Source organism: Prinia subflava, chromosome 14 (genome assembly GCF_021018805.1).
Source record: "Prinia subflava isolate CZ2003 ecotype Zambia chromosome 14, Cam_Psub_1.2, whole genome shotgun sequence".
NCBI lineage: Eukaryota > Metazoa > Chordata > Aves > Passeriformes > Cisticolidae > Prinia > Prinia subflava.
Genome location: NC_086260.1, coordinates 6538071 through 6556677, shown reverse-complemented (window position 1 = coordinate 6556677; position 18607 = coordinate 6538071). Strand labels below are relative to the sequence as shown.

General features: G+C 49.2%; 1 protein-coding gene across 1 annotated transcript in view; it reads right to left on the bottom strand.

The window, feature by feature from the left end:
- The window catches only part of PRICKLE2 (prickle planar cell polarity protein 2), a 105256-nt gene extending 88798 nt beyond the window's left edge, over positions 1-16458 (bottom strand). The window contains exons 1-2 of the mRNA XM_063411294.1: positions 16300-16458; positions 15946-16031 (exon numbers count right to left, since the gene is read on the bottom strand). Coding sequence (XP_063267364.1) covers positions 15946-16031; positions 16300-16341 — 128 coding nt within the window. The 5' untranslated portion in view covers positions 16342-16458. The remainder of the gene's footprint in view (positions 1-15945; positions 16032-16299) is intronic.
- Positions 16459-18607: the final 2149 nt, after the last annotated feature.

Genomic DNA, 18607 nt, shown 5'->3' with positions numbered 1-18607 from the left:
TTCTTCACTCTGTTCTATTCCAACAATGAAAACCTGTTAGGTTCTTTTATCTAATTAACTACTGACTTCAGAGAAGCAGCCCCCAGCTCTGTGCTGAAGTGAGGAACGATTCCCATGTCACCCTCCGTCAGGACACTGCGCTGTAACACACGTCACAGGGCTCTGCTCGTGGATTTGTAGCTAAAATGACTCAGTAGAATGATGCCAGCTGTGCTGACTGGGAATTGGGCTGCTGCGTAGCTTTCTATTGTACGTAGATGTCTAAATCCCTAAGCCTGAAGTAAAATAATTTATAAGCTTCAGGTAGAAAAGATCTGCTCCCAAATCCTCATCGCTTTTCAATCCTAGTTTCTAACATATTATACTCTTTCTGCATTTAATGTGCCCTTAAGGTGGGGATTAGGCAGACATTTGATTACATCTTTTATGTTTACAGCAATTCATTTCCAAACCTTTACAAACGTTAATTAAATGCTACATTTTTTACCTCCTCATCCTGAATTGAGAGAGAAGAGCAGAGGAAAATCCATCCTCAAACGGAATTTACATTCCTAAAGCACCTTTTTCTGTCCAAGCACCTTAGGGCTACTGCATAAAATCATCCTGAGCTGCCTTAAGATGTATCAGTGCAGACATCAAAGCACTCTAATACCCAGCCTCACATAGACCAGCACACAGCTGAGATCACTTGTTTCCAAGCACAAATAAAACAGCTCCTGCCAAAACCAGCCATCGAGCCCCTCCAGAGGTGGCCATGGGCACAGTGACAGCAGCAGCCAAGCTCCAGCAGCAAACCCCAACCTTTGCCTTTGAGAAGGCTCACAGGAAGGGGACTGGTAGCCAAAAAACCGTGGCAACTTCCATGTTTCACAGCCCCCTTTTTTGAGCATCTCTGTCCACAAGAGAAGACATCATTGTGTTCCCATGAAGCTGAAGGAGAGCTGAACATTCCCAGTGAAGATTCCCAGTCAGCAAAGCCAGTTCTCCAGAACTAGGAATGATGAAACCATCTCCAAAGGTAATCCTCCCTCAACTGTAAAGACTTCCAGTGACTGGGAAATCTAATGCCATTTCCTTAAGATCTGGACTCTTAGGTTGCAGTTGGGGTCACCCCATCCCCAGCTCAGTGAAAGGTCACACACCTGCATGCATCATCTCCGTGGTCATTTTGCAGAGGGACACAACCCAAATTTTGTCTCTGCTCAGGCTTTAGGACCAAACACATTGATCTAGAAGCCAAATTTTAATTGAAGGTTGGAAATTGGGAATTTGCAGGTTGGAAACTGGGAATTTGTCCTATTTTAAAGTCTGGGTGCAGCAGAAACCATTCTCAGAAGCTGTCAGATCAAAAAGACAGGGAATCTTGTAAGATTAGCTGAGCTCTGCAGCTTTGCTCTTTGGGGCCAAGATAGAAGAATGATACCAAATTTTTATCAGTTAAGAAACTCAAGCCTGGCTTGGACACCACCACATCACTGCAATCCATCAGAATAAATTCAGACTACATAAGGAGAATACTAAAAAAGGTTTAGCTGAAAATCTCACAGCTTGGCCAGCATCAAGGCTGAAGCTGCTGACACTCCTGTGCAGACATAGAAAACAATGAATCAGTAGCAAGATCCCCGTTTTCTGCTCTCCTGCAGCTCTCTGCCCATCCTTTCAATGACACACACAGTGATGCTGTGCCTCATTTGCTGCCTTCCTATCCTACAGGATTCAGGGTGGCATGGTGAGATGAGATCTCTGCAGCTACAGATGGTGCCACCTGAGCCGGCAGGGCACCCCAGCTCCCTCTGCCACAGCCAGCTTCAAATCCTTTAAACAGCTTGGGGAAGGTAGGATTTAAATCATTGATCACCTTTGTGTGTGCCCTCTGTGCTGGGCTGAAATTCCACTCCTTGGGTTACACCATTGTTGGAAGCACTGTGTGTGCACAGAGCCTCCCACTCTGCAAACTCACTCATCCAAACAGCTTCACTTTTCCTGGATCACACAAAGGCATTTCCCAGCAATAGCCATGGCCAGGCCAAATTTCGGCCTTCCAGCTGCTGCTGTTGCCATCAAAGAGCATTAAGAAGATGTAAAGCTGTGTTTCACTTGGCCTAAAATATCCCACAAAGGCCAGACTAATTTTATTCGAAGACGGTTATCACAGGTCTCACACTGATGGCCACTTTCTTGGTCCCTGGGAAATTCATGACATGACTTCCCCGAGGTCAGGATTTCACTCCAAGCTTGGAAGAGTTCAGGTCAAAAGGAAAGTTCCAGCAGTTGCTGCATGAGCTCCAAGGAGCAGCTGGAGCAGGAAGCCAGTGTTAAACAGCACTTGCAGCCCTGCAAAATTTTACAAGACACAACCCTCACATTAGAGGATCCATTTCTTTCTTCATAAAATATATTGGGCCTTTCCACAAACTCCGTTTATTGGTCCATTTGGCTACTCACCCCTTTTATGAACTACTCAAGCTCCTGGATCATCTGGAGAAGCCAAGGGAGATGGTGGAGCTGAACCACAACGATGTGCTAGCCATTGCTAACAACTCTCCCTGCTACCAGGGCTCAGGCACTGTGTGCCAGCACACAGGGCAGCTGGATTTCAGCCCCTGAAAGGAAGCATGCAGCACCTTTTTAACCCATTTCTTCTCACTGCCTACAAGGTTTTGGAGTCCCAAAGTAGAGGCAATCCCCCAAACCCAGGTGCCTTTATGCCTTTCACTTCAGACCAAAATCCACTCAGCAGCAAACAAGCAGTTAAGACTGGGATTTTTTTTTTAACCAGCCTCCAACATCTCTTCCATGGGGGTCCTTTAATTGATCTAGTTAAAGAGCAAGCTTGCATGGAGGTCCACATGCTAACACAACAACATATTTTAACTGTGTATTTAAATAGTTTAATTTCTATTGACACTGGCTAAGGTGACTCCTAGGGCTTGCTGGTCTCTAGCACAAGGCTGGACAATTCACAAGTGCAGCTTTTCAAGCTCTGCACTGCCACATCTCTGTTAAGAACAAAACATTTCACAACCACTGTTTCCCAAGGAGACGGGTACCTGGGGCACTGTGTGTGCTAAGTCCAGTGCTTTGTGGCATGGCCAACACTGAAAAAAGACCAGCAAAGCCTTACAAGAAAGGAAAAGTCAAGCAGCAGGGGCAGATACATGCCTGAACATGTGCTCCTGCCCAAAAACCTGTAGCCAGCAGGGCAGAACCAGGGTCCTGTGCTCCAGGCTGTGCAATTTGCTTTTGGTCCCAATCCCTAAGCTGCAACAGTTTATTCCCAGTAGCCTTCTCCCAGTACTTCCCAGCCCACCAGCAGAGGCAGGAGCATCCAACTGGTGGTGGCAGCACCATGTGGCTCTCACAGCCCCAAAACCACACAATCCAGAAATAATGGGACAAAACACCCCAACCCCAGAGCCCGGCTCCAGTGACACCTCCAGAAGAGTAATTATCCAGGCACAATGATATGACAGCATCTTTATCCTAGTGAGAGGATGCTCTGCAGCACGTGGGCCAGCCTGTATCCTTGAAATCACTTACGTGTGTCATGTCTGAGCTGTACCAAGCCCCTGTGAAATAACCAGCCAAGGGCGAGCGCTGCGTGCGACAATCCCGCGGAGAGGCTGTGCTAAGCCGTGTAACAAGGAGCTCTGCTGCCCTCCCAAATAGCAGGAGCTACTTCAGAAAAAACCTTACTATTGTAATCTTGGATTACTCCCTACCACCCAAATCCATCTCATCATAATTAGCACCCATGATTATAAAGCCCCTCCGGCATTTCCGTGTCTCTCTGATCATTACGCTCCACAGATACTCTGCAGCAAAATCCACCCAGCTGTGTATTTTGCATAAACTGGTTATCTTGAACCACATGCCCTCTCATTCTTGTTACCAGACCCATATTTTATACAACAGCGTTGACACTTCCAGCCTCTTGCAGGAGCCCTGCTTTGAGAGATTTAGATTAAGCCCAATGCAAGCAGCTCACTGGGGGAGATGGGAGGAAATCTGAATTCCTCTTGAATTAATTACTAAAATCTGAAAATTCATCATGGCATCGTCTGGTTTCACCATGAAACATGTCATCCAAAGCAGGGCACAAAATCCAGCTGCCCAGAATACCCTAACAGCACTACAATGCAGCCAAAAGGTGATCAAGGACTTTGCTTTGGAGTTCTTTACTCCCTCCTAAAAGAAAAACACAAGGTGCTCTAAGAGGTAAAACAGAAACACGCCTTGGCAGTGTCTGAGCAATTAGCTAAAGGGAAACAAAAATCAAAAATGTCCATTTTTGTTGGAAAAAACTGATTACAGAAGATAAGGTGGTCCCAGTCTCTGTGATCATCTCTGGACAATGAAGCACACACCTCTGTACCTCCAGGATGGGGTCCCTCCCCTAGCAAGCAGGTGCCCCATCTCCCAACTAACAATGGTCCAGCCAGCATCCAGCCCTCCCACAGCATCCTTGGGGCTAATGCTGCCTCCTGCTCCAGGCACAAACCTCAGTATTTTACATTTCCTTACACAGATAACTTCTACAGTGAGGATAAGAACAATCTCAGGGACTTTCACAAGAGCCTCGCAACTCCACAAGATTTGGTGCTTCTGGGAACGAGATCTCAGCACTGCAAACTCCAGCACAGAACCCCGAAGCCTCCAGATCTGCTGCTCTTCTAGACAGAAAGACTCTTAATTCTCCAATATTATCCATCTTTCAAGACCTTTCCTTTGCTCGGGTAGTTCCCAGCATCCTAGGCTGTCACCACACCCTGTGCCTTCAAGAAGATGAAGATTGCAACCCTCCACCAGCCAGGGCCTCTTTATTTTCTCCTCTCAGCACACTTCAGTCCCCTCTGAAGCTCAGCATAACAGCAGGCAGAGCATTAATCAACACAACATGTGCTTCACCTAACTTCAGCAACCACTACGAATATTTAAGTTTTACATTATGTGCTGGGATTATTTTTATATATACACCACCCTGTGTCTTTTTATGTACACACTCACACCCCTGTGTAAGCAAACACACACACAGAGTATTTCATTTCTGCAAACTATAATTTAAGCACAGGGATCTTTTTTCCCCTTCAGGCAGCTGGAGCAGCAGCCGAGTAGCACAGCAGTGATGCCGAGTGCCCTCTGCTGTACATGAGACAAATGCTTCTTTGTTTAAAAATATTCCTTAAATACTTGTAACTTTTCTTAGGAAAATATTTATTAACATTACATTTGATCATTTCAAGCGCAATGTGCAATAATGATGCCACCAGATTCCTCCTGTCAGACTGAAAGATTCATGTCTCTTCCAAGTTACATCAGCAGAAAGTAAATAAATCTGGGCTGCAACTGCACGGGGTCCAATGTGAAAATGTTTTATTTATACACTTGAAAATGACAAAGGGAGATCAGAACAAACAATATAGCTGTATTATTCAGGCATTTATCAGATAGCCTTCACACTTCAGCAAATCGCACATCTATTAGAGGTACAAGCTGAAACCGTCACGTGGCAATGTGAAATCATTTTTCTATTGTAAAGCAGCATAGTTCCTGCTGCTGGAAGGAAAGATAATATTAAAACATATTCAAATATATGTATTTCAAGCTGCTACACCTTGTAATAAATTATGCACTTGATATTAAAAATCCAAGCTATGCTGCACAAACCTGACTTTGGAATATTAACTTTTATTGTCTTCTCACATCCCAGTTCTTCTCATCTCTGACATTTAAAGGGGCTGCACTTTAGACGTGTGGCCTTTATGGCACCAAACACAGATAATATGGCCCAGCCACAGCACTGTGATGAGTGCTCCCACTGTTTGACAGGTGAGAAGAGAAAGGGAACCTTGTCTCCATCCTGCTGCTACTTCTTCAAGTGTGTAATTTCAAGCAAAAGTCTGACTTTGATAGAGTTGGGGTTTTGCAAAAACAGAGATTAAATCATCTGCTAAGAGTCAGGGCAAGATAGGGGACACTGAGTTTAGCACAGGGCTCCACCTCCACCCAAGGCAGATGGGTCAAAGAGCAGCCAGGTCTTTCTCTACAGAGCAAAATCTGCTGTTCCAAGCACCCAACAGCCTGGAGAGGTTGGAGCAGCACTGTCTGCTACACGAGCATCAAAATCCCAGTTACTGGCACCACGATGTATTTTATCCCTCTCTGTCTCATGCTCCCACAGGAGGAGACATCTTTTTTTAACCTGTCTCTGTGCAATACCTCAGCTCTGCAAAGCAGGGCCCATCTGCTCAGCAGAGCTCCCTCCATGAGGACACCTCCACACTGCCCTTGGAGGGTGGGAGGGGGACGGGGGGGTCCAAGCACCCTTGGGTGCTGGCTTGAGATGCCCAAGCCCCCAGGTGCTTCCACACAGCCACCCTGTCCCCGTCAGGTCAGAGAGCTGGCTGTGGACCAGCACAGTCACACCAGAACAACTGGTTCCTCTCCCCTGCCAGTGACTCACTGCAAAACCTCTCCATTTCCAGCATTTGTATTCACTTCACAGCTTGGATTTCCTAGAGGAGGCACTACCCAGGGAAACAAGCCTCCTCTTACACCCTCCTGTAAATGTGTCCACATGAAGATGATCAAAAATATTCCAGATTATTTTTTTAAACAAAATCTTTTACCAGCAATTTTTTTTTTCTGCCAACAAAACGCTGTAGTTTTTTATAACTTCTCATCTTGCTCTTCTCAGGGATTCTTGTCCTAGATTCCCTGTCTTGGTTGAAGGCCAAGCATCACTAGCTGAGCCAGAGGGAATATAAAAGCATCTTTCTAAGACGCTATAGAAAAGAAGAAGAATTGGACCCTGTGAGACAATTCGCTTTTATGCCTTGGGTATTTAAGGATCAAACACACATTTGTGAGCTGACACCAGGTAAAGAGGTGGCTTTGAGACTTTATGGCATCTAAAGAAGCCTCTCAAAGCATCTTTTTACCAACTAGAGCAAAAGAGAAAACAAGGAGCAGTGACACAATCCCCAGTGTGGCTGCCAAGCCCCTGGGGACAGCAGGACTCATGGGCCACTCCTGGTGACATTGGGGCACTTGCAACCACTGCTCCGCTTGCAAAGCAAACAGATGAAGGCAGGGAAACAGGAGCCACCCAAGACATGCTGAGGAGGTTTCCTATGGTTACTGCTGCCATGGAAATTTTTTTTTTGTTGGCTTGATCTAAATAATCTCTGGCTCCTTGGCTGCAGTATGCTTCCTGCGAGGTTGGGTGGGATCCTTAGACCTTCACTCTGCTGCTGGAATGCGAACGCACTGAGCAGCAGCCACCTTCGAGCTGGTCCAGGAGCATCTCAAACCTGAACTGCCTGAGCTTTCCTCTGGACTCCCCGGAGCCTGTGACTTGGTTTCAAAGAGAAGAGGAGGAAAGAAAGTGGAGGGAGGGGAAAAGACATCCCCTACTAATTGCTCCCAGCTGTGTCCAAGCAGCTCCCACTTCAGCTGCCAGGAGCTGCAGGCTCGTGCTCTCCCCAACAGGCTCCAGAGGAACACAAACCCCTCTCAGCGAGAGGGGCTCTCCATCCATCCACAGAGCTCTGCATAGGGATTTCAATAATTATACTTATATACTCCTCTTATCAGCAAGAGCAGCCATTATGTTTTTTATCACTGCAGCAGCAGCATCCACACAAGGGCGATGGATAGCGGGTGAAATATTTGCTGCAACGGCTGAGTACAAAGTCTCTCCCTCCGTAGTGAGAATAATAATTGTCACACTGAGCTCTCCAAGTGATAAGCTCTGGTATCAGGGTCCTGTGAAGAGCAGAGCCACGCGTGGGAATAAACAGCCTCTCCAGCAGCAGAGAGGAGCACCCTGACTTTTTTGTACACCTCTGGGCCCAAGCACCAGGGAACTGAGAAAGGTTCCGACCATCAGAGCTGCACTGATGCATGTCTGGGGTCTGCAAGCACAAGAAAAACGTTCTTTACAGCCATGCTCATGAGGTTTACCCTGAAATTAGTTTTCCTCGCATCAGACAATTCTGCTAATGTTACAAATTCCTCCAACATTAGATAGTGACCGCAGAGATGCTCCGAGCGCAGGAAGAGTCCGGCTTTCCACCACCACGGCTGGGAGATTATTCACTGGAGAAAAAAACAAATACCCAAACGAGCACCACAAATTGCAAAGCCAGCTGCCAAAGGTCTCAGCCGATACTATCAGCCATCCTTAAACTCCGTGATAGACTTACAAGCCAGACAATGAAAACGCGATTCATTATTTGAAGAGTGACTCACTGGCGTAATAAGGATGGATTACTGAGGTGGGGGGAGAATGTCTTTGAAAAAGTCTAAAAGACTGCAGACTGACTTTTTAAAGGCAAACAGAAAAAGAACAAAACCAAAGGAAAACTCTTGAAAACACTGAAAAGACTCTCTACAGTCGAGAGCAACAAAGAGGGCAGCGCTCAGTGGGTGTCAGCCAAATAGCTGCGCCCGGCCTCTCCAGCGGCGATCCCGGGTTCCAGCCTTGATCCCACCAAAGCCTGGCAGCTTTTCCTTTCATGCCACCCCACGCTGGTGACAAAGGCCTGTTGCAAACCCTCTATGAGGGCAGCAGTTGTCCTGCCTGCCTAACACACACAGCACAGCACGGCCAGGTTCCAGTGGCCACGTCCCGCGGGGAGCGCGGATCCGTGCGCTCCTTCTGCGGCCGGCCAGGAGCGCCGGCAGGGCTGGAAATGCAGGGAGGGAGGAGGATGCCAACAGCAGGGATAGCAGCTCAGCTTGGCATGTCATAGGGTAACTCCTCATCTCCCACCTCCTCCCTCTCATCAGCTCAGAAGAGGCTTCAACAAGTGAATTTAACCCATTTCCCTGGGCTTGGGTGGGTGCACAGGAGCTCACACATCCAGCAGCGCTTAGCTGTTAAATCAGTTCAGCATGTCCCACTAAATCACAGCATATACAGCTCCCAAATCCGTGACTCCAGCATCTCTCTGCTTCTAGATCCCAGTACAGGAAAATCCATCCTGCTCCAAGTTTTGTGGGTCTCTCTCAGGGAAATCCATCTCGAAAGGCTCCAGGAGGGAACTGTGCTTTGTCAGGGCCAGCAGCGCAGCCCCGTGGCTGAGGCACCACGAGAGCGCTCACCAGCCAAATTCTGCCTTCGGGATGGCAAACCCCACTCAGTCACACCAGGCAGGTAACATTCTATTCTTTGCATACCAAAAAACAGTTGTAGTCATTTTCCAAATTAAAAAAAATAGCGTAAAATTCCCCAAAACGAAAAACAAACAAAAAAACCTGAAACAAAACAAACAAACAAAACAAAGACCAAATTTTAAAATTATTTGCTTAGAAGTAAAATATCACACAAATTCAGAATTCAGTGTGTCTGCTCTGCAGACAGCTATCCATCATCAGCGTAATCACACCATAAACAGAATAACCCCACAAAATCAGCCCAAATGCTGCAACAGCTTATAAGGGGTTTTTCACACCATTCATAAAAATAGAATCGCACAAGGCCACTTCAAAACAGACAGAAAATCTAGCCATACTGCCTGTTCCCTAGGAGAAATTCTGCTTTTCTGGTTTTTGCTGGCAGCTCAGTGGCAACAGGGCTGGGCAGAGCAGCTCCAGTTAGAGCAGCTGCAGAGCAGGGCTCTGTGCTCAGCTGAAATTCAATCAACAAGTGTCCAAACTCCTTTGAGTTCTTGCAATACAATCCTGAGTGGTTTGTAAAGGACTTCAGACAGGCTCCCTGGGCTTGCCCGGAAACAAGTACATACCTCACCTGCTCTTTTGTACATCGCATACAAAAAATTAAAGAATTTATTTTAGGCTCCTTGCCAGGGACAACACTGCCTCTGACACTGTAATGCTCTGGTAATGTGGATACTGTGTCTCCCAGCCAACACAAACAGGATACCTTATCAGTCTTGGCTGTTTTAAGGGCTGTTTCAAGTGCTGTTTCAGCAGCAGGGCACAAAGAAATGAAACCCACAAATCAGAAAAAATGGTTGGGAGTTCCTTAAATGCAAACGTGCACTCAACATTTAGGACAAAAATTGTCCCAGGGCAGGACAAAGGCAGGACAAAGCTGATACCTACACCACAATCCATCCAAACCCCCAATCCAATGGCCCAGCTGCCCCTGGGTAGAGCTGCTGTTTGGAACAGTGGGAGCAGCATGAGCCACGACTCATTACCTCTGCTCTCCCTACTACCATGGGGGTAAAAAGTCCTCCCCAAAAAACTAGACCTGATTTTCCAAGCACTTACACAAGTGTTTAATCTCTCAGGTGTAAGAAAATAGGACAGCTGAAGCCATTGATGCCAAGCCAAGTGCACACTGCAGCATCCCCTGAGCTGAGCTCCATCCAGGACACACAGCAGCCACCCCCACCAAACCCCCTGGGCACAGGGCCTGAAGGGCACTGTCTGCCACTGAACCAGGGCACGGCTTCTCCTTTCGGAACCTGTGATCAGATAAGCACACAAAAATAAATAAAAACAAGCCAATGATGCCAGCCACTTTGTGAAAGGCTTTAAAATCAGCAAACAAAACTAAACTTTGATTTATTTTTTTTTCATCCCCTCTGCCAGGGTGACAGTGTCTTTGGGAAGCAGAGGACTCGTGCCCACCCCTAGGGACGGGCACAGGTCCCTTAGGGATAGCAGCACCCTTAGCAGTCCCTTAGGGACTCAGCTCAGGAGCACTGTGATGGATCTGCTCTGGGCTAGACCAGCACTGGCTGAATTTTGCCCATTTCAGCAGGTTCCCAACTGCAAAATGATGAATTTTCTAAAACCTTCCAGGCCAGCACAATTCACCATAGCAGTGATAGGATCATCAGCCTATTCAAGATAAGGTATTGCTATTCTCCCATCTCCAAATCCTTTCAAATAAACATGCAAGGAAGCACAGAATATCTGAATCCTAAAGAGGAGAGGCACAAAGCCTGTTATTCATGCCAGGGAAAAGCTGGGAGTGTATGTGTGCAAGAGACATAACCTATGAAAAATGCTGAAAACATATGGAAGCAATAATCTGTACTTTTTTTTTTTTTTTTTTGGAAGTAGAAACAAATGCTTCAGAATTCGGTGTTATTCGTTCATGTGCTGAGTTACAAATATTATTGTTTCTGCTCTCTGGATGAGGAACCAGGCATCAAACTGGAGACCCAAAGGGGTGTATACAGGAGCCTGCAGTGGTGTAACTCCCACGGGCAGGATCAGAGCAGTGGGAACGCAGGCAAAGGCTGCAAGCACACAGAATTCCTCATTGCTGTGCACAGCAATCTCCAGAGCACTGGGCACTGAACAAACACACAAACAAAACAAACCTGCACTGCCACCAGCAACTCCCTGCCCACAGTCAACAAGGCAGAGAAGGGAGTTGCAAAGAGACTTGTGCAGCATCACCCAACAACATCAAACACCACAGGGCTCCTGGTCCAGCCCCTCATTTCGGGTTACTGTCTCACGACACATGTCTCTTTCCCTTGTCCATGGGTTTTTGTGATCCCGTGGTCAATCACAACCCTTTGGGCTGATCACCTGAGATCTCCAGGCAGATCTCTCCTGAGAAGATGAGAAGTTTGTCTTTGCAGACGCTCCCTGATCCAACACGGCCAGATGAGATCAGACTTCAGTGGGACTGACTGCAGTAGATTATAGCAAGATGCTGAGTTATGGAAATAAATAATGCTCAAAACAACTGTATGCAGCAAAATTTGTCAATATGGAACATTACTGAATATCACATCAGGTCACATAAATTTGCCCTGGAAGGCAAGGGCCAAGCACTGTGTGCTGTACAAACACACACCACTGATATTAAGAGCACGATATGTGATAGCAATGCATGAAGAGAAGCAGATCTCTTCCCTGGCAAAATGTGATTCCAAGGGACAAAGACTGCATGATGTGTGCAAGGAAGAAGATGCTCCAAGAAAAGATGTAAAACAATCTCACACTGAAACTAAAACCTTGGCAAACCAGTCTTTGTCTTTATGTCATGTTTATTACTGCTTTTCAAATGCTTCTGCAAACCAGAAGAATAACTATGGCAACAAAGACTTCTCCAAAGGTTTTCAGACTCTATTTTTAAAATTGTCTTCTCTGTCACAGCATCCAAATTCCTTCCCTCAGAAACCAGCCGTATGCCACTGCCTCTGCAGGCTTTGCAAACCAGGTGGTGCATCCTCCCTTCGTCACACCAAAGCTCAAATACCATCCTGAGATCTGGATGTCCTGCATCTATGTTTTCAGCTGGCGGGGTTTGGAGAAGGCAGAGAGCAGGGAAAAGCAAGGTCTGTTGAACTGCAAGAGTATTTTGCAAGGCTTTCTCCAGGAGCAAACAAACCACGGCTCCGTGTTTTAAACACATGTCAATCTCCAACACGAAGGATCCGCTATTTTAACTGCGGCACTAAGGCTGCAATTTCATTTCACCCAGAGTAAATCCGAAATTAGCTCTTCACAGTGAGCTTAACAGCAGCAAAAGCCAACCATTTGTCACCTTTAAGGTTTGCATATTCACACTAATTGCACCGGTACTAGGTTATAAATTCCCTTCCCTGCTCCTGGACCACCTCCCTCGAAGGCTTTTCTCTGCAAGACATTATGCAAAAGACACTCCTAATGGCTATTCATTCACCAAACTCCAGTGACAGCTTTATTTAATGCCAAAGCTTGTTAACAAGCTGAATGGCACACAGTTTAATGTAATGCAGATCTGATTAGAAAACAGCAACCGGGCTCCTAAGGAGTTCAATTTTTATTGAATTTGATTTCCCCTTTTCCACACAAAGCCACCTTTATTAATGAGGATTTGGTTACGGCATTTCCATCTTCCTGACTGGAGCCCACACAGATGAACTCAGTCTTTTTGCACTTTGCTGACAACCCACCACAGCAGAAAGCAGTGAGAGGAGAGGAAGGAGTCATTTTTCTGCTCAGGCCATGAGAAATTCAGGGTTTTACTGGTTATAGTTTGATAGCTGTGTCCTCATGGACTTCGTGCCCAAGGAGGGTGGAATTCAATCTTCAGCCTTCTCAGACAAACCACTTATTTTTTCCTCTTTGGGGCTAAATGATGTAAAACTAAAAATTGAATTTCTGCCTTACAACAAGAGGCAGAGATCTGTGGTGTGCAGGAGAGAGCTTTGAGGGAGTGAGGTGTAGGCTCTAGTTTAACTGAGGTGTTTTCAATTCCTTGCTTCCACCAGATTAGCATTACATATTCTGACACTGCTACAGGATAATTCACCCACTACCTTGAATGTGGGATTATAATTTCAGAGCAAAATTATGAAGATTCAAAAACAAACTTCAAAAACCAAGGACATTATTTAATTATTTAACATTCCCCCTTCATCTTCTTTTTGCACATCACCTGCAGTACAGACACTAGGTTTATTCTGAAAACAGTTCTGCAGAATATAATTTATTTTCAAGAGGTCTCCCTGTCTCAGGAAACATGCTTGTGCTCCCAGGAATGATAAATTCCACAAACACTCAGAGCCATCTCTGAGAAAAGTGGCTTTTAAGGCAACAAACAAGCATAGAAATCTTCATAGTCTAACAAAGCAATCTGCCTGCTTGAGGGAGTACCTGCACAGATCACACCTAAAATCACAGGTAAGTAGAAAATACACAGTCCAGCATAATTAGGTATAGCCAATGCCTTTCTCAGCAATGGTTTCAGTGTCTGCAAGTTCATAAATTCTGTCTCCCTGAAGTGTTATCACCATTCTGCATCTCTGAAGCAAAAACATCCCATTTACATTTATCAGCAAAACTCTGCTGTCAAAAGATTATAAAAAAGCCTTATAAATCTCTGTGGTCAATTGATCTGGATTTATACCCCTAATTTGAGGATCTCCTTGCAAACCCATGTTTTCTCTCAATCTCATTGTGCACATTCAGGTGAGCAGCCCTGAGTGCAGGCACAGAGGGCACAGGCTCCTCAGCATGTTTTCAGCCTACAAACTACTGTGAATAATTTGCCTGCTTACCTATTCCTGCCATTAATAGACCACTGGCTAGTAAAAAATGAACACATTTCCTCTCTATTGTGTTCTGGCAAATGGGCTGCCTTTATTTGGTTTAATTGCGTAATTACTCTCACATCGAGGCAATTCAACAGGAATGTCTGCAGGAGGGCTCTCAGCTCATGGAGTGCTGGTGTAAGGAAGCCTGGTGTAAGGAAGCCTGGTGTAAGGAAGCCTGGTGTAAGGAAGCCTGGTGTAAGGAAGCCTGGTGTAAGGTCTGCTCAGTGGGATGCAAACCTGGAACACACAGGCTGCAGTGAGGAGACTGACCCCACCACACCCAATAGGGTCTCCATCCTTCCCCTGCCCTGAGACACATAACCACTTCTTTCCTGAGAGAAAGCTGCTGGAAAAATCCACACTGTTTTAGCAAAAATCCTCTCCCACGTCTGGGGTTCCTCAGAAAAGGAGATGGTTATGGGTAGTCCTGGCAGGCTGCACATGGGGTTTGGCAGGATCTGGCCTAGAGGCACAGAGTGTCAACGCAGAGGGCACAATCTGCAAAGAGCTGAAACATCCCTCTCACCTGACACTCCCCAGGTACCTGTGTGCCCCTTCTGCTGGGCCATTTGGCCTCTGGTGGGATGCTATCAAAATTCACTTAATTCTTCAAAAGCTGCTGTACAGTTGTACCCTCTGACACAACAAAATGTGGAGCACATCACCCCACGAGTCCTCGGAGCAGGGGAGGAAAACTGTGGGTGACCACAGCTTTTCTTCTTATCCTGCATTCAAAAGTTCTCCTTGACACTTTTAATAATTACAAAGCGGCTCTGCAGTGACACACGGAGCCCTCGGGGACGGCCAAGGGGAGCCCCCGGGGGACAGCCAAGAGGAGCCCCGGGGGACAGCCCCACCTGCCGCTGTGCATCCCTCAGGGCAGACTTCAGCCCACGGAACCCCTCCCACCACACCCTGGGGCAAATGCCAAAGGGAACGATGATTTGCAAATGCAATGATTTCTAAACATTAAGGTACAACTCAACAGGAATATATCAACCCCCCTCCTCGCTCCGAATCCAAGCTTTAATCTGGTGACACACAGCTCTGAGAAGTAGGGCAGAGGCTGGGAGGAACGCCAAGCATGGCAGATGCTGAAGAAAAGGGTATATCCTGAAAAAAAAGGTGAAAAGGTCGCCAAGGGCTCCCTGGCCTACTAAGAGTGTGTAGAGCTCCCAGAGCCCACAGCCCAGATTTAATATCACCAAGTCCCAGATCGCCCATCAGCAGGAGCTCATTTCGAGGCAGCAGAACACGGGGAGGGGAAAAGGCGCTGACCCCGGAGAAGGCCGGGGCTTGCAGTGCTTAGCCCGCACCGGCATTGGCAGGTTTGTAAAGAGACACAACAGAAACAGCCAAAAATACTTGCTCATTCCTCCACACCCCCATCCATTTCAACAGCTAAATCTCAGCTTGGCATCACGGACGGGATAAATGCAGTCACAGGGGAGGCAGGAGTTTCACGCAGCGGTTTGGTGCAGACCGCCAGAACCCCTTCAGCCCCATTTTTCCCTTCCCTTCCCACCCCACCCCTCCCAGGCTGTCTCTGACAGGTGAGGGCGGCTTCAGCCCCCGGCATGACCCGGAGCAGCAGGACGAGCTCCTGACCGCAGCGGGGAGGCTGCGAGTCGGTAATTACCAAACCAGTTACCCCAGTCCCGCACCTGGATCCTGCCCAGCCCCGCACCGGCGGCGGCCCCTGTGCGGGGCTGGTCCCCCGTGTCCCCAGAACGCCCCCGTGTCCCCAGAACGCCCCCGCGGGCGGGCTCCGCGCTTCGGGCTGGCACAGGCACCCCCAAGCAGCCACACCTGCGCCCCGGATGCGCACGGAGCCGGGAGGGCGCCGCAAACCCCGCCAAGGGAGAGCCACGATGGGAGCCAGCGCGGGGGGACCGGGGCGGCGAGCGGGGGTCTCTGCGGGCCTTACCTCCACTTGTGCAGGGCGAAGCCGGGGCACTGGTCCCCGCAGGTGTTGCAGGGCTGGCCCCGCTCCGGCTCCCCCGACGCCGTCAGCTGCAAGGAACGGCAGAGTCAGCGCCGGCTGCGGGACCAGGGGGACGGGGACAGACACCGGGGGATCAGGAAGGGGACACGCCCGGGGGAAAGGCACCCGCACGGCTGGGAGAGGGCAGCGGAAGGGCTGGAGCGGGGCGCACCCCAAGCAAGAGGCACACGGGGGCGGCGGGGACCCGGCGGGGCCGGGGAGTGCGGCGGGACGGAGCCACAGGTTGGAGCGGGGCGGGGAACAAGGGGCGAGGGGCGAGAGACCCCCGGCACTCACCGAGCGGCTGGAGAGCCGCTTGCGGGAGCCGCGGCCGAACATGGCAGCGCTCCCGGCGCGGAGCCCGGCGCAGCCCAGCCCGAGTGCGCGGCAGCAGCGGCCGCCCCGTCCGGGCCCGTCCCGCCCCTCGCCCGCGCTCCCGCCCCGCTCCCGCCCCTCGGCCCCAGGCACCGCCCCGGCTCCCCCGGCCCCGCCGGCCCCGCTCCGCCGCGGCCCTGCCCGGCGCTGGCTGTGCCCCGCCGCCCCCGGGAGCACCGGGCCCTGCAGGGGCAGCGCAGTGTCCTCGTTCCGCTCCGGAGCCCGGGTGGTGACAGCGGAGCTGACCTCCCGAAGGGCAGAGTGCGGCTCGGCAGGGCCGGGGGTACCTGCGCTGTGCAGAGGGGCTTTTCTGGGCCAGGCAGGGAGCGATCATCCGGGGCTCCTGCCGAGTCTGATCCCCTCTTCGAGGGGAAGAGATTTCACCCACAAACACGAGCAGGGTGCAGGAAAAACACTGTCACAAGAAATATATTTGCGGCCTCGGATGCTTGAGCGGGACACAAAGCACCTGTTACAGCCCCGGAGCTCACGGTCCTCCAGAGCTACTTGTGGGCCAGCAGGGCTGTGGGCCTGGGATCCGTAGGGATGGGAACTGTGCTCCTGGGATCCGTGGGGCTGGGTGCTGTGCTCCTGGGATCCGTGGGGATGGGAACCTGTGATCCTGGGATCCGTGGGGATGGGTGCTGTGCTCCTGGGACCCATGGGGCTGAGTGCTGTGCTCCTGTGATCCGTGGGGATGGGTGCTGTGCTCCTGGGATCCGTGGGGTTGGGTGCTGTGCTCCTGGGATCCGTGGGGATGGGAACCTGGGATCCGTGGGGATGGGTGCTGTGCTCCTGGGATCCGTGGGGCTGGGTGCTGTGCTCCTGGGATCCGTGGGGATGGGTGCTGTGCTCCTGGGATTCGTGGGGATGATAGCCTGGGATCCATGGGGCTGGGTGCTGTGCTCCTGGGATTCGTGGGGATGGGTGCTGTGATCCTGGGATCCATGGGGATGGGTGCTGTGATCCTGGGATCCGTGGGGATGGGTGCTGTGATCCTGGGATCCGTGGGGATGGGTGCTGTGATCCTGGGATCCATGGGGATGGGTGCTGTGATCCTGGGATCCGTGGGGATGGGTGCTGTGATCCTGGGATCCGTGGGGATGGGTGCTGTGATCCTGGGATCCATGGGGATGGGTGCTGTGATCCTGGGATCCGTGGGGCTGGGTGCTGTGCTCCTGGGATCCGTGGGGATGGGTGCTGTGCTCCTGGGATGCGTGGGGATGGTAGCCTGGGGTCTGTGGGGCTGGGAGCTGTGGGGCTGCCCATGCATCAGCCCACTCCTGTCATAAATACAGTGCACTAAAGCAATGCCTACAGCCAGCAGCTAGCCCGTGCCCCTGGGTTCGCAATCAAACAGCACATCTGGGCAAGGCAGAGCAAAATGAACCGTGGGGAGGAGCAGCAAACGCTTCACAGAGCACAGGGCTCCTCGGAAACTTCCCCAGTGGGGCTGGAGCAGCTTTGCCATTAGCATTTCACAGCTTCACCCTGGGTTGTGGTTGTTTGCAGATCCTGTCAGCTCCTTCTCCTCCTTCCCTGCCTCTTTGTTCCCCTGCCTTGCTGCCTCACAGCTGGTTAAAATGGTAGCCCTTTGATAATGTCTTTTTTTCATTCAATCAGTTCTCATTTTAGTTAATTCTTCTCTTGTATCTTCCTCCCTGGGAGGCTGAAATGAGGCTGGGAACTGTGTAGTTGAGGTGGCCTTTTGAAGAGTCTTAGGCAAAAAGTTTCGGGGAGATGTTCACTCTTTCCTGCCATAAATACCATGCTTCCTTAAAAAACAAAACAAATAAAATAAACCCAACCCAAGAAAAAAACTCCACATAAAAAAAAATGATCATAGCAAAAATTTCCTTTTTCACAGGCTTTCTTCATGGTACTGGGGAAATATTGAATGCTCCCTGCTCTGTGTTTCTGTGGTTGCTATTTTTACCTTTCCAAAACCCTCCAAGCTTCCCTCTTTTGCTCCCTTCTGCTAAATTTCCTCATCATTTTCCTTCTTGGTTTCTCTCCCAGTTTCCAACCCATACAGTGGTGCATGAATATATTATAAACTCTCAAGGGAAGAGGCGATCTCTCCAAGTACACATTTCATCACACAGTAGACAACTGGTTGCAGACTGGGGTTTGACCTCATACTGAAACATCTCTACCTGCAGCCTTTATCCAGTGTGGAATACATTATCAGGCTGCTGAGTTACTGTTATCTCTACAGAAGGACAATGGG